Source organism: Engraulis encrasicolus, chromosome 9 (assembly GCF_034702125.1).
Source record: "Engraulis encrasicolus isolate BLACKSEA-1 chromosome 9, IST_EnEncr_1.0, whole genome shotgun sequence".
Lineage (NCBI taxonomy): Eukaryota > Metazoa > Chordata > Actinopteri > Clupeiformes > Engraulidae > Engraulis > Engraulis encrasicolus.
The window spans coordinates 5,506,818-5,523,170 of NC_085865.1; the positions used below are offsets into that span (position 1 = coordinate 5,506,818).

Sequence of the window (16,353 nt, forward strand, 5' to 3'; positions counted from 1 at the left end):
GCTGCCTGAGGAGCTATCATTTAGGAAACAAGTTTGTTTTGCTTCGTCTGTCTGCTACTGGCAGTGTAGGAGCTTCATGACAAAGTTTAAGTTGCCTGTCATGATCTCTTATTCAGCCTAATGATTCTGTAATTTCCAGGCTAGACACCAGTTTTGACTTTTTGGCGTCTCGGATGTTTTGAAGTTGGAGGCAAATGCAGTCGACGTGATGTTGCTGGAAGGGAACGCAACTCATCAATCTTCGGAGAAAATTACCATGGACGATGGTGTGCCCTATTTGGAAATGAAGGTACACCACCACGCGCCACTTTATTCCAACGCATGTTGAAGTAATATTGAGATTTCCAAACTGCAGTCAGCGCTAAAAATACAAGCAACGAACGCACTTGGTTTAATTTTACAGTCAAGACCATACATCTCCTCCAAGGAGAATGTGCCTGTCGAAGCCTCCACACAACCCCCTCACAAAGGTAAGCTTAGTTTAATTTCAAAACAGTTACCTGTAGTACATGGGTACACATTGCTCTGTCGACGTTTTATTATTTATATTGTATCTTTTGACAGGAGAAAAACACGACTCCAGCCTCAGTATGCCTTTCAGCAATGACTTCGAGAGGACAAAACAGAAATGTCAGCAGGACTTTCGATTGGACTACAGGCGGCATGTATCACAGGTACACTGTAGCCTAATAGATCACAATCAATCCCTCGACAGCAGAGATTGGCAGAAGCGGCAGTTGCAGAAGCTGACAAGCCATGACCACGCATTAGCCGTCCAGCCATTCAGTAAATTAGATTAATGTGATGATGATAAGCCTCCAGTGCTTAAGTCTGGCAGACGGGTTAACTCACCTTTAGTATACCTGGTGAGCTATGGGCCTAGTGCTTAGTCAGAGTTAAGTCCTGTAAAGGTCACAAGTTCAAATCCCACACCAGGTGGGAAAATGTGGGTGAGCTCTTAAACCCTCATCCTTTCATCCATGGCTGAGGCACCCATGGCCAAGGCGGACAACTCCATTTTGCTCCAGGGACCGTAACCAATTCCCTGTACCTAAGCTGTAGGCATCTCTAGATAAAAGCAAAGGGTGTAGGTTTGGCTTGGAAAGTGGTGGGGACATTAGAATGGGAAATTGTCCGGGTATGCTTTTTTCCCATTGTATTTGTGAAAAAGTGGTGGGGACAAGCTAGCCTGGCGACGCCATCCATGTACTCCACCCAAAGATTTTGGCTCCGCACATCGTCTGGCAAAAGCCTCGAGCTCGGTTCTCTCAGTGTTTAGCCAATCATCAAACAGTTGATTGACGGAGTCAACAGTCGGCTTTTAGCCCAGGCTAGGGACAAGCCATCTTTATCAAGATGGCTGAATTTTTGTTTGGCCCATGAATTCTGACCGGTTGGTTGGATTTGCCCACAAAAATGTTTAGCTTTGTTTTCACAATAGTTGTTTGGTTTTAAGCCTATGCATGGCACTGATCTATGTATATATTAATAAATGTATAAATAGGTGGACGGGAGTGGTGGGGAATGATGGGGAGCGTCGCGTTTCAGAGATATACCTTCAGCAGTATGTATATGACTGAATAGGCCTAGTTTATCCTTTTCATGTTTGCTCTGTTCTTTTCTCCATCATGCTTTACGTCATCCAGAGAAAGGAATCAGATTCTGGACAAACCTCTGCTCAACCCCAGGAGCTCTCTCTACCTATCCGAGAGAGAAGGTCTGCCAAGGTAAGAGAGTAGTTGTGTGCATTGGTACTGCTGCCCTCACGATTCGATTCGATTACGATTCGGGAGGTGACGATTCAATTTGAATCGATTCAATCCAATTCTGTGATGCATTGCAATGCATTTTTTCATCGGTCATGTGGCAATACAAGCAGTCAGATACTGGACAACATTTTATTGACGACTGTGTGTATCAATCCTGCGGTTTTCAACACTTTGAAGTGCTTTTCTTTGATGCAGTGGTTCTCAAACTTTTCCCATCATTCCCCCCTTCGGAGGGTCTGGATGCTTCCGAGCCCCCGCCCAAGCAACAGCAGTAGCCTACTCGCGCAGATTTTACGATTTCTGCAAAGTGCAGAATTAAAGGAAAAGTGACTGGTGAGATAAAACAAGAGGGACTGCAGTGGAATGCAGATGTGTGTTCAATTCCTATATGAGAATTAATAATATAATGTTTATAATTATGTGATGCTTAAAATGTATTGGCTTATTGGCGAGACAGGAAATCATTTCCTTGGGGGAAAATAAAAATAAAAATCAGATGTCACAAGCCCCCCTGGGATGCCTCCGTGCCCCCCCAGGGGGGCTTACGCCCCACTTTGAGAATCACTGCTAAAGTTCATTTGCTCCGGAAATGCCCACAGAAGTAATTGAAACTTGAAAAAATATGCTGCATCGATTATGGCATTTGCCGAGTCGTTCATTGAATTGTTCTGCCCCGCATTGCAATGCATTGCTAAATCGATTATTGTTGACATCACTATAAGAGAGTGTCACCATTTCCCAATGTCAAGTGTTCTAGCCTTGGTAGTGCCTCAAACACCTAGTGATTGGATACTCCGTGGAGTTCACCAAAGAGTATCCCATCACTGGGCGTTTCACGCACTACCAAGGCCAGAACCCTTGACATTGGGAAATGGTTTGTGTGTGTTTTTGTGTGCGGGTGCGTGTTACAGTAATATATGTATTGGAAAAAGCAACACATACACACCCACACCAACTGATGGCTATAACTTTGTGGGGCCTTGGTTTTTATTGCTTGACCACAGTTGTTAATCTCGGTTTAAGCGAGACTTGGTGTCCAAGAGCAACAGTTTGAGTTGACGGTAGTGGATGACGGTACGGTAGCTTTACTTTGGCTTCTGTTCACCTGTAAAAGTAAAGGGATAAGGGGACAGAATTTACGGGGGAAATGCTTGTAAAAATGTAACCTTAACTGGTCGATGGTATACTAACAGTAAAGGTAAATGGACAATGGATCAGGTGCCTTTAGTGGGTTGCCAATACTTTGTCCTATTGCTTGTTGAAAACATTCAGTGGTCCTAAGAAGATGTGAAATGGCTGCACTATGAGTATGCAACTTGAGTCGTTGGGCTTTTTGTCTTTAGGCCCGGCTGAGAGACGAGAGGAACAGAGAGTACAACGCCTTCCTGAAGCAGAAAGGGGCTCAGGCTGGGACCAGAACATTGCCAGACTACCTGAAGGTAAAGCTAGCATCGCCATATACAGTCCCAGGAAAAAGTTTGTACACCCTTTGAAATGTCTTCCATTTTTGTCAAAATTGATCATAAAACATGGTCGGATCTTCCCGGAAATCTCAAGAAGGAACAATCAGAGTCTGCTTTAATTAATTCCAGCCAAACATTTACATGTTATCATATTTTTATTGGTCATAAGGCCATAATATTCACAGGAGAGCAGGGCATAAGTAAGTACACCCTTGCATTAAGTAGGTTTTAACCCTCAGTTAGTTGCAATATCATCAACCAGACTTGTCCTGTAGTTGCAGATCAGATTAACAAAACAATCTGTTTGCATCTCGTCTCCCTCTTCTTTAGAGAACTGCCTCTCGTCAGCAAGGTTTGTGGGATGTCTGGAGTGCATAGCTTTCTTGACTTCATGCCATTTAATCTCAATTGTTTTTTTGTCAGGGCTTTGACTGGGCTATTTCAGAATGTGTATTTCATTATTATGAAGCCATTCTAAAGTCGATTTGCTTCTAAAGTATGGGTTGTTGTCACATTTCAGGACCCATACTGCTTCAACTGTGCTTCAACTGTGTGACAGACGTCCTCATGTTTTTTCTGTAAAATATCACAATAAACTTGAGTTCATTGCTCCACTAAACTTTCAAGGGCCTGAGGCAGCAAGGTAGCCGCATATAATGATGCTCCCGCCACCATACTCAGAAGAGGAGATGTAACAAAGAATAGCTAAAAATGGGATTCATTCTGCCAATCTAAAATTAATGGGGTTTCTGTCCAAAAAAATATTGCTGCACCTTTGAGGTTTGCGAAAAAGCATTTATATGCTTCATAGAATTACTGCAAAATATTCTGTAGAGCAATGTTGAAACCAAAGTTGAATTGTTCAGGGGAACACACAATGTCAAGTTTGGAGGAGAACTGGAGAACCACACCTTCACCAAAACATCATCTCCGCCTTTGAGTATGGTGGCGGGAGCATCATTATATGCAGCCACCTTGCTGCCTCAGGCCCTTTTGAGTTTGCTATTGTCTGTGGAACAATGAACTCAGAAGTTTATCGAGGTATTTTACAGAACAAAGTGAGGTAGTCTGTCACACAGTTGAAGCACACAAGAGGATGGGTGCTGAAATGTGACAACAACCCATACTTTAGAAGCAAATCGACTACATAATAATGAAATACACATTCTGGAATAGCCCAGTCAAAGCCCTGACAAAAAACAATTGAGATTATATGGCATGAAGTCAAGAAAGCTATGCACTCCAGACATCCCACAAACCTTGCTGACGAGAGGCAGTTTTCTAAAGAAGAGGGAGACCAGACACATCCAGATTGTTTTGTTAATCTGATCTGCAACTACAGGAAACATCTGGTTGAGGTTATTGCGACTAACTTGGGGTTAAAACCTATTGAATGCAAGGGTGTACTTACTTATGCCTTGCTGTCCTGTGAATGTTTACATCTTATGGCCAATGAAAATATGAAAACTTGTAAATGTTTGGGTTGAATTAATTAAAGCAGACTCTGGTTGTTCCTTCTTGCGATTTCCGGGAAGATCAGACCATGTTTTATGACCAATTTTGACAGAAAGGTAAGACATTTCAAAGGGTGTACAAACTTTTTCCTGGGACTGTAGCTCTGGCAGCTCATGGTTTTCCATTAGAGTAGTGTTTCTCTATGGCAGGGGTGGGGAACTTATGTCTTGAGGGCAGTTTATGGCCCTTGAAGTAGTTTTATCCGGCCCCTGACATAATTTTAATGTAATGCAGCTTTGCATTGAACTGAGCCCTGAGGAAGGGCAGTTGACCGAAAGCTTGGCTTATTAAAAAGAACACAAAGAGGATTTATGTGTGCCTGACATTTTTGTCAAGTGTACCCTCGAATGAAAAAGATTCCCCACCCCTGCTCTATGGGTATTTTAATGATTGGACTGATACTGGTAATTTAGTATGCAAATGTGCTTTGTTGGTGGCTTAATCAGTCTGTGTATGAAAAGGCAAATTCTACTTTTCCTTCCTCCCAGTCCAAACCTACAGCCACCACCACCTCCTCTTCTCCCCCACCTCCACCACCACCTCCGCTGGCCGGCTCCCAGACCGAACCGAGGGGAGTGGGTGCCCCCAACAGGCCCCGCAGGGACGCGGCCACCCTTACAGACCCACGTTCGGAGGAGGCCGCCCCCGCACCTGCACCACGCCGCCACTGGGGGGACGGGCCCCTGCACGCGGAGCGCCGGCCCCGTAGGCTGCGGAGCTACTATGTCTACTCTGACGAGGACCTCAGCTACGAGGAGGGCGAGGAGGGGGAGTATGGAGATGAGGTAGGGATGCAAGCAATTCATCGGCTTAAATCAATTAATGCCTTAATCGATTAAAAAACATTAATTAAATCAAACATTTCGGGGGAAAAATGCAGCTTATCAATTAATCGTAAGTCGACCGATAAGGTCAATCAACTAGCAATTACTGAATTAATCAATTTATTTTCATCCCAAGGATGAGGAGCTAGAGCCGCAGCACGCGCCACAGCCCCGCAGGCAGCCCACGATACCCAGAGACGAGCCCGCGTACTCGGGCAAGAGGGACCGAGACCGGGACAGGAGAGGCCACCAGCACAGAGCTGACAGGTGCGGCAGATATTGGTGTTAGTTGTTTTTGTTTATGTACATGTATGGTGGTGATGTTTATTTGTTCACTTTTCAGTTGATGGTATGGGAGCTGGAAATGAAATAGTAAGATATGGATGATTTAAAATAGTGTAATGGAACTGAGTTGTCCATGTGTGTCCTACAGGCCTCATCTGGCCACAATTGACTGAGGCTGGAGTGGAGCCAGGGGTCTATCGGTCAAACCTCTCCTAGTAGAGTAAGATAAACCAAGCCTGTACTCAAAGAAGGTGGATCTAACAAGAAGCGTCATTTTTTTTTCTTTTCCGGTATCCACTTTATTTCGGGTGAACGCCCCTTTAGGAGACCTTCGGTCAGGAGACCTTCGGAGTCCTGAGGTTGAGAATCAATGAAGTCCCCATAGCGCTGTAGATGGCAGTAGCGCACGTCTTGCGCAAACTTCTCAAAAAGAGAAGAAGAAGTAGGGGACAATGCCCCCTTAGGAGACCCAACTTGAGCACACTCTTTTGCATTGAGTGGGCGTGTTTTGCGTTATCTTAGTTTGATTCAGTATTTTTTCTGTACTTTTCTGGGATCCATGTGACGTCAGGCGAACGCCCCTTTCGGACACCTTTAGGTTGAGAATACATGGTGTTCCCTTAGCGCTGTAGATGGTGGTAGGCCACATCTTATCCAAGCCACCACGAACCGTCACAGAAAGAGAAGAAAGAGGAGGGGACAACATCCCCTTAGCTTCGGAGACCAAACGTGAACACACGTCTTTGCATTGTGTAGGCGGGGTTTGATTTCTCTTACTGTACTAGAGGATGTTTATATGTGTGCATGGCATGGATGGGAGCCCTATTGGGGCTATAGTCATGAACGGCGTGACGTTTCCCATGTGCGTTACGCCCATTTGTGGGGGAAAACGGGCAATGCAAGTTAATTGGTGGTAGGGCTGTGCAATATATCGTATTTATATCGCGATATCAATATTCATCATATACCGTGATATCAATATCAAAATTCATATATCGTGATATTTTGTCATTTGCAACGCTACGGTGCAGTATGGCAGCCAAGGGATTAAGCAAAACGCAGGGGTGGTACATCAGAACTAGCTCTATGTCAAGAAAAATAGACGCCTCTCGAGTCTCGCGCTCTACCCAAGTCTACATTCACACAGACTTACTGGACATTATGCTACTAGAAAGCACTAGAAACTAGAAAGCCATTATGCATGCTACTCCACTACGATAATAGTGGCGGGGGTTGGGAATTTCGTATATATCGCTTAAAATATTGTGATATCAATATTTGCAGAAAATATCGTGATATTGATTTTTTCCAATATCGAGCAGCCCTAATTGGTGGTGTTGAGGTTTAGTAAACGAAAGATAAGGACCTGTAGACAAGAGTTGTTCTCGCGCAACATGCCGAAAACGTGTTGTGTTGCCGGCTGTTCAAATAATAGAGCCAAACAGCCGTGTCTGCAGCATGGACTGTGTTCATTTAGGGTGGCCGATGTAGCATGCAAGTTAATGAGACATTCGGTTTGTTTTCACCCATAAAGGGGCGTAACGCACATTTAGGAGCAAAGTACCCGGATGGCCGTTCGTGAGTATGTGGAGTGAGTGCCATGGGGCTCCATTTGGACGTCTAATAGGTGGATGCCATGGTGGCGTCTTTTGGAGGGTCCGTAGGTGTACTGCGCGGTGGCGTCTTTTGGAGGGTCCGTAGGTGTACTGCGCGGTGGCGTCTTTTGGAGGGTCCGTAGGTGTACTGCGCGGCGGCGTCTTTTGGAGGGTCCGTAGGTGTACTGCGCGGCGGCTTTATTTGGGGTTCACCGCTGACTGGCCTTGGACTGGCAAGCAGCTCTGAACCGCTCACATCAGCCAGTTTTGGCTGTTTTTCAAATTTTAGTGTTTCACAGTTTGCTCTTGGCTTGAAGCAAAGAAATGCAACTCCATCGCTGAAATAAGAGAGACTGCCATGCTAATTTCTGGAGTCGGGGGCTGTTATTTTGCAAAATTCAGCTAATGCCCTTTTTGTAAATGGGACACTAACGTAACGTCCAAAGCCGAGTCATGCTGTAAACCAATTTGATCAGCACATCAGTTTCCAGCTGATAACCTTCAGTTTTCACACTTTTAAAAAACAAATTTACGTCATTTTTTTCACGGAAGTGGCCATGGAAATTCTGCTTTTTGGGTCTGGAAAGTCATGGAAAATCATGGAATTTTATATCTGAATTAGAGTGGGAATCCAGAACATGGACTAACATTCATGGATATCTTGCTAAAGAGATGGTGTGTGTTTATGGAATGAAGCAGGGCCATATAGAACTGCTCAGAACTGCTCAGCGTTGCGAATGTTAGTTCCTAGAAGTGGGCGTAGCACACAGCAAATGCAATGCAATGCAGGGAATATGACAAGACTTGCTGTTCGTAGTAATAACTTCAGATAAACATCACAGATGGTAAAACTGTTGTGATTATCATTACCGAGACAGTTGATAGTTTACATATTTGTGTAGATTACCCCGCAGAATAGTTTGTTAGTCCTATATTTTTGGCTTTTATGTGGTGGTTCAATGTTGAGTCTATGGAGAGGCAGCCACTTTAGGCACTACCTCGATCTCGTTGAAAGGCGGGGCTGCAATTTATTTCCTGGTCCTCCATTTGCGCAACTCTCCTCCTCGATGGCTCTGGAATGAAGTGTACGAACAGGTGCTCTTAAGATCAGAGGGTTGCAGGTTCGTATCCCAGCCTTACCTCTCCCTACACCTCCAGCCATGGTTGAAGTGCTTGGGCAAGGCACTTGACCCCATATTGCTCCAGGGACTGTAGTCAATACCCTTCAAATAACTAAGTCGCTTTGTAAAAAAAAGTATCATCTGCAGTGTAAGTGTAATATAATATAACCTAATGTAATCCATCATTTCAATAATCGTAATTAATGTGCGGTAACAGTGTTGGTGTGTGTTCATTTGCAGAGTTGCCCCGGAGAGGCGTGTGGTCCAGGCCCCCATACTGCGAGCAGAGGAGGTGGTCGAGGAGAGCAGACGCACGCTCTCGGCTATGCACAACCACAAGTAAGTCACGCTAGCAGACCACGCTTTTGGCCATGCACAACCCCAAGTAAGACACCCCAGCACATCACGCTTTCCGCACAATCCCAAGTTTTGTGTCTGATTTTGATGTCGGGTTGTGCCGACACATCAAGAAATACAATCGCAACTGTCAATCTTATCCCAGATCGTAAACACAGAGACAATGTCAGATAGATTTGTGATTGGCGACTCTTTTGAGCGGGCAAAATTCTATCTAAGAGGAAGTCTTGCCCAACAATCGCTTGCGATGGTCCTACGGGGGTAACTTTCCACCGATTGTCGTAAGGGGTGTTTTCAGCCGAGAATCGGGCCGATAGTCGTGTAGTTTCAGCCTGGCTTCAGTCACCCCAGCCCACCACACTTTTGGCCATGCACAACGCCCAAGTAAGTCACTCCAGCACACCCGGCAATTGCCAATCTTCAATTACACTGATTTGATTTGATCTCTCTCTTTTTTTTCCCCCCCTTCGTTCAATGCTTTCTGCTGTGAAGCGCTCCGCTCCGCTCCTGTCCGCAGGGTCTGATGATGCTGGCGGTTTCAGCAGTGGGGTTATAAATCCTCTCCATTGATTGGGTGGCTGACTGTGCGGTAAACTGAACTAAGCAGGACGAGAGAAGGAGAAAGAGAGAATGCAAATCCGCTGCTGCTGCTGCGGTGTAATCTCTTTTGAAGTGCCGGATTAGTCCAAATGTAGCCCCTGCCTGTGGGATTATTATTATTATTTTTATATATATATGTTTTTTCAAAATCCTTTGGCTCTTGCCCCATCGGAATAGGGGCAGAAACAGCAGTGATTGTGATGGGTGAGAGAGAGAGAGAGAGAGAGAGAGAGAGAGAGAGAGAGAGAGAGAGAGAGAGAGAGAGAGAGAGAGAGAGAGAGAGAGAGAGAGAGAGAGAGAGAGAGAGAGAGAGAGAGAGAGAGAGAGAGAGAGACTAGCTGGTCTGCCTCATTGATTACTAACTGGCAGGGCTGTCTGTCTGAATCGGTTTCTATCCAGTGCAGTTTGGCAGCGAGGTGCGGAGTAAAGTAGTACTTCAAAAACTACTGTAGCTCTTGCCTTGGTCTGCTTTCCCTCTTATGGTGACATAATAATAGCCTGGTCTCACCATACACTCTTAAAGATCTACTTCCACTGAAAACCGGTGTAACTCGCTCCTTTGGAAATACGGAGGACCACCCCTAGCCACTTAACTAGCCTACAAATACGACTTGAAACAAAGCAACCAGAACGTCACCGACGCATAATGATATCATGGTGAACGCAGCCATATTAATGAAATGATGATGAAAGTGGATCTTTAATACTTTCATTCATGCAAAGTGTCTGAGAAACGATTACTGGAGAGAGGGGGGCACTCCTTTTGAAGTTTGATATGTGTGCACTTGTGATTTCATCCAATTGCTGAACACTTGGTCGTGACCCTGAAGTCGTGACACTGAAGTTTGAAATGTGCGTCCCCCGTCCCTCATCCCTCCCCATTGGATGAATGACTGGTTGCCTGGGTAACAAGACTAAAGCCCTAGAACACCTGGCCCAGATGTAATGTGGAAGGATTTTTTTTTTTGGGCTGGAGCTAGGGCTGGGCGATTCACCCTTAAAAAAAAAAAAAGGCTTAAAAAATAGGCTTAAATCCCAGTGGAATAATTTTGTTCTTTACAATATTTATGTATTGTGCTTTCTGTAGTACCTGAATGGTCTTAGGAATGCACAAACTGTATCAAGGTGTCAGGGGGGGGGCTTGGCTGGAATCTACCTGTATGTGGAGGGCTCAGTAAAGTTTGGGAACTCCAGGCCAAAATAGCCTAATGTAATGTTATCTCAGAACATTGCTAATAGAAATGACCAATTGGGATTACATTGAAACATCTCAGAGAAAGAACAAAAAATGTGAGGGGTAAACCCTCAGGCACTGTTGAGATTTGTCGTCAGGTGCCATCCATCCCCACAATATATTAATGATTTTTAAGCATTATATTACAGATGTATGGAGGCTCTTGTCCTAGATGAACAAATGTAGCGATTGCCTGCTGGTTTCCTAACACATCAGAGCCCATGGTAATGCGTCTGAATACATGTCGATGTATCTGAACACTGCTGCGTTAACACGGCGAAAACATTTTGGAGCAACACCCTAAAAAGATGCTTACTTCAAGACGGTAACGTTTGCAAGCCTGAGTAGATTAGATATTGCGTTTCATGCATTTAATCAAACATCATCGCATTCGCACAGGATTAGAACTTGTAAAACTTTCGGCAAAGTTTACAGATATCGACGCTATCTTTACTGACATGGCGCGTTCAGACGCGGTTATTATTACTTTATCACAAGTCTCCTAACTAGTCCCGTCCGAGTAGGGCTTTAGAGAGAGGGGGAGGGAGAGTGAGCGAGAGACCGAGTGCTGTGTGTGTGTGTGTGTGTGTGTGTGTGTGTGTGTGTGTGTGTGTGTGTGTGTGTGTGTGTGTGTGTGTGTGTGTGTGTGTGTTACGATTATACAGGCGAGGAAGCAGCGCATCCAAAACTTTAAGCAGTTGAAAACATCTCTTCTCCGCCGAATAAATTGGAAGCATATCCATAGTAGATAGTTCTAGGGTAATTGCATCCGTGATTGCTTTCCACCTTGCTCCACTCTTGTGGTAGGGGAAGAGTAGTTTGATTAGCATTTTCTCCGCGAGATGTTTTCGTTCCAAATATTGAAACAAGCTTGTAGTCCGGCTGCTACAGCTTACGTTACGACAACACTGTCATTCACAATTTACAAAGTGGTATTGTTTGGTATTCATCATTGGCAAAACGATAGGAGGTAGTGTCACCTTTTTTGAACAGGAGCCCGTATTCCTCACCCGTTTCACTATATTTCTGTCTAACTATTTCACTCACCACGTTTGTTTGTGCATGTAATGGGGGAGGAGACACAGAGAATGCACTAGGTAGGCCTACATCTCTGGACTGAGGTCTTGGCGAACGTAATGCAATGCGTGCGCTGTGCGCTTGGAAACTGCATAGGGGCAGAGGATTTTTTTTTTTAATCGTATAACGCGATTTCTCAAAAAACAAATCGATTTGACGTTCAAACTCGATTTTAAAATCACATCGATTTTTTGCCCAGCCCTAGCTGGAGCTTATGTCTGGCAAAGCCAGGGGCCTATACTAAGATGCTGGTTCAGGAAACCAGGTTAAGTTGAGAGGTAAATCATCTAGTAGAAGAGCCTGGAGTCCTTCACGTAACCTGCTTTACTCCTGAACCAGCTTCTTAGTATAGGCCCCAGGCCAACTAACTAACCCATATCAGGACTTTTTCTAGGATTTTTTGGCTTGAGGGAGCATCGTGGCAGGTTGGGGGGGGGGGGGGAAATTATATATATATATATTTAAAAAAAAATATATATTTAAAAATGTATATATTTAAAAAAAATAAGTATGAGGGTGCACCCACGGAGGTATGAGGGTGGAGCGCCCCTATTTCCCCGTTCAGAAAAAGCCCTGTCATATTCATTTGCACTGAACTTGTGATTGATTGATTGATTGATTGGTTTATTGACAACACATCAGTTTTCTCCTTTACAGAAGCACTGTTCTTCCTGTGGTGCCTGTGTGTTCTCTGTAATTTTCTCCACATATTGGATGTTATTGATTAGGTCCTCTTTTATACAGTAAGTAGCTTTGGATAAAAGCATCAGCTGAATTAAATGTATTGTGAGTGATGGGTGCGGTGCGGTGCGGTGCAGCCTGGCTTGGCTTGCTCCGACTGGATCGACCCATCCGTTGGCTCTCTTCCATACCACTCCACTGTGTTGCAACACTGCACTGTGAAACTGGCCTGGCCCGACCCAACCCGACCCAGCCCCTGTCTGTCCAGTTCTCTTCCACTGCACTCCCCTGCTCTCTCAGACTTCCCACCTCGACCCGAGGCTCTCATGTTCCGCTCCTCTCCGACCGACACCGCTCTCCTGTTCCCACAATTGCTCTCTCACACTGGCCCAACCCTGCCCGACCCGATCCTGTTCTGTTCTGCTGTGGTCCGTTCCACCACTGCACTCTCAGCGTGACTGCCATCGATCCGGCGTGTTTAATGGCGCGACGGGATGAGATTGAGGGGCTTGGCGGGGTGGGGGTTGGGTTGGAGAGGATGGGGGGCGTGTTGCTGCCTGGGAGTTGAGGGAGGGAGTGGAGGCTGCTAGTTGATGGGTCGGCGGGAGCCAGTGTTGCCAGATTGGGCGGTTTCCTTTCCTGTGTAATTTGGCTGCGTAGGATGGCCGTCTGCGGGTAAAAACGGGTAAAAAGGGCACGTGGGAAGGTTTTTCTGCACACTTAGAAATCAATAGACTTCAGTTCAAATTGGGGGGGGATGTAGTGCTTCCAGGCGGGCTTTGAGCAATTTTTTTGGGCTGGCAATCATCAGACTCATCTGGCAACCCTGGCTAGAGAATGTGCTTGTGCTGAGCTGAGCTGAGCTGAGCTGGGCTGAACTCTCTCTTCTTTTGTTCTGGTTGTGCTGCGCTCCTGTAGTCTGCAGGCAGAACCAGCGCCAGCCAAGACCAGCGAGCGGTCCAGATCAGCAGCCAATAAGAACATGGCCGACTTCTCCACGGGACTCATCATAGGTAGGAGGAGACACACACACACACACACACACACTTTTGCTTTCTTATTAAACCCACTGGACTCATTGATGGCTCACTCACTCACTCACTCACTCACTCACTCACTCACTCACTCACTCACTCACTCACTCACTCACTCACTCACTCACTCACTCACTCACTCACTCACTCACTCACTCACTCACTCACTTTCTTTCTTATTAAATCCATTTTTTTCTACTATCATAAACGGAACACTGTTTCTCTCTTATACATATTTTCTTTGGCGTTTCTTTGTCTCTCTCATTAAATCTCCCACACACGTGATGCTTTCCCTACACACGTGTGTGTGTACTGTGTACGCGTGCACGTGCGTGTGTGCGCATGCGTGTTTGTGTGTGTGTGTGCATGGCTGCATTGGCCATACCTATTCTTCGTTACTCGGAGTTAATAGTCCCACATGGGAACTGCATGTCTCCCTCCCCGATGTCTGCCTCAGTGGCTGGTTTCAGTGCAGCATTGATTGGCCTACTTTTAAAGTCTTTATGAAGAATACCGCAACCAAGTAACCAGTCTGCTCTGTTCGATGTGTGTGCCTGTGGCTGTGGCCTAATGGAGCCTGGCCACCAGACCAGGTGTAGTGTATGTAGGAATGTGTTTTAGTCACACGTTTGTCTGTGTCTGTGAGGGCGTTGCAATATACGACCTTGCCTCCTCCACTTGCCTCCTCCACTTGCATCTCTCTTCGTACCAGGAAGTAATATGTCATGATGACATCACTGACAACAGCATTATATTTCAATATCTTGCAAAAGCTCAATTGTAGAGTCTTTTTCTCATTTGGAATTGAGATGGTGAATGAAAAACAGTCCCTCAAAAGTTGTTGTGGCGAGGCTGACAGCTGGGAAACTTTATTGTTTTCTCCACGGAGGAGGGGCCAGGAGGCCGGACGAGGAGACAAGCACAAGTGGAGGAGGCAAGATCGCATATTGGAATGCGTTTGTCTCCGCGTGTCCGTGTGCGTGCGTGGGGGAGTTAATGGTGCGTCCATCACCAAGTGTAAGTAGCCATGTCTATAGCAGTGACCGATGAACAAAATCAGTGACTCTGTGTGTGTGTGTGCGCGCGTGTGTGACCTTTCTAGGTGCGTGTGAAGGCAACGTGGCGCAGCAGAGGAGGAAGGAGCGCTACAGACAGGAGCTGCTGGAGCAGATGGCAGAACAGCAGAAGAACAAGAAGAAGTGAGAAGGGCTCTCTTTTTTTAATCTTCTTTCTCTCTCTTGCTCACTCTTTCTATGTGTCTTTATCTTCTCTTCCTCTCTCTCTCATTCTCTCTTTCTAGCTGTCTGCCGGAATTGAACTCGGGTCGCCGGTGTAGCAGTTGAGTGCCAAGCCACGGCTGCATTGCATATAAATGACAGGCTGATTTTAACCGCCTATCGCGTGTGTCCAATACGCCTTTACAAGTTAAGGCATGCTCCACAACGCCCTGTGATTGGTTAGGTTTAGGGATGGTTTTGATTTAGGCACAATTTAGCTAGAAATTCGCCAAATGTCAAATGCTGATCTTGACAAAAGTAAAACAGCAGAAACATGGCTTTACTGACAAGTTGGGTTTAGGGATGGGTTTTGGTTAGGGCACAGCAAAGCATATATGCGTATAGCAACAGAAATGCACTGTGGCAAAAGAAAATCGCCGACACGGCCGGAAAACTGTGCAAACCTCGTCACGTGTCAAAAAGTGCATGAAAACGCTTTACTGTTGCGTCTGAGGAGCACGCGTTGACTTCAAAAGGCGTCGCACCAACACGCCGAATGCACTAGCGTGCGATACATGCGCTAAAACATGATGACGGCCTCCATAATAATGATCTCCTGGAATGCCTTTCTTTCAGGTTCATAGACAATATTTTCCCTCCAAAGGCAATGGGCAATATTTCCTTTTTCGCTTTCCCCTGCACCTAGCTGTGCCTTGCAGAGATGACCTTTTCTGTTTGTACAACTCCCAAACGAGTCGCCATGTCCTATTTTGGCTGCGTTCCCGATTCAATATCCCTAGAGTGTGATTAGAGAGCAGAGTGTGTAAGCGTGCCTGTTCCTATGTAACCATCATCCCTGGTTAATCATACACGTTCTGTAAGTGTGTGACTCTCCCCATAGGGACATGATGGAAGGTGTGTGCGTGCGTGTGTGTGTGTGTCTTCCAACAGGAAAAGGGGCCTTTGTAAATCTCCTGTGTGTTTGTGTGTGTGTGTGTGTTGCGGTCCCAATAGGGAATGATGCTGTGTGACTATCCCTGATGTTAAATAACGTGTGTGTGTGTGTGTGCGTGTGTGTTTTAACAGGGAGAAGGAGCTTGAGCTGAGAGTCGCTGCCTCTGGAGCTGTGGATCCTGAAAAGCAGGTAAGAGACGGGAAGAGAGATCCGCTCAAAAAACAAATCACTCTAAGCTGCTGTTGACCCCATTTGACAGTTTCAAAACGTTCTGTAATTCGTAAAATGTTTGGAACTCGCTGGTGGTTAGCAGGCCAAATACTTCTGGTTTCTAACTCTGTCCAAGCTAGACCTGGACGTGGACATTGAGCATGAAACATCAGTTGGACCCTGTATCAGTTTGACCCTGCATGTCCTTGCGTGTTCTAGAGATGATATCGCATCAGGGCTTGAAAGCTTTTAATCCGATGACCCTCGGTGGTTTTCCTGTTTTTGCCAGATGAGATTCGGAGGGTTTTTTTTGGCCTGCTTTAGTTTGACAGATCAGAAATATTGGCGCCGGTCCAAATGCATTAGGCCGCAAATGGCCATTGGATTGCTGTGGTTCGTCCCGTGGCAGTGAGGAT

General features: G+C 45.7%; 1 protein-coding gene across 2 annotated transcripts in view; it reads left to right on the plus strand.

Annotated features, from left to right (window-relative positions):
- Positions 1–132: 132 nt before the first annotated feature.
- Positions 133–16,353, plus strand: part of LOC134455396 (centrosome and spindle pole-associated protein 1) — a 50,542-nt gene continuing 34,321 nt past the window's right edge. For both annotated transcript variants that reach the window (XM_063206416.1, XM_063206417.1), the window contains exons 1-11: positions 133–289; positions 404–470; positions 565–674; positions 1,647–1,727; positions 3,113–3,208; positions 5,236–5,532; positions 5,708–5,838; positions 8,813–8,911; positions 13,440–13,534; positions 14,658–14,754; positions 15,859–15,916. In XM_063206416.1, the coding sequence (XP_063062486.1) occupies positions 209–289; positions 404–470; positions 565–674; positions 1,647–1,727; positions 3,113–3,208; positions 5,236–5,532; positions 5,708–5,838; positions 8,813–8,911; positions 13,440–13,534; positions 14,658–14,754; positions 15,859–15,916 (1,212 nt within the window). In that variant the 5' untranslated portion in view covers positions 133–208. The remainder of the gene's footprint in view (positions 290–403; positions 471–564; positions 675–1,646; positions 1,728–3,112; positions 3,209–5,235; positions 5,533–5,707; positions 5,839–8,812; positions 8,912–13,439; positions 13,535–14,657; positions 14,755–15,858; positions 15,917–16,353) is intronic.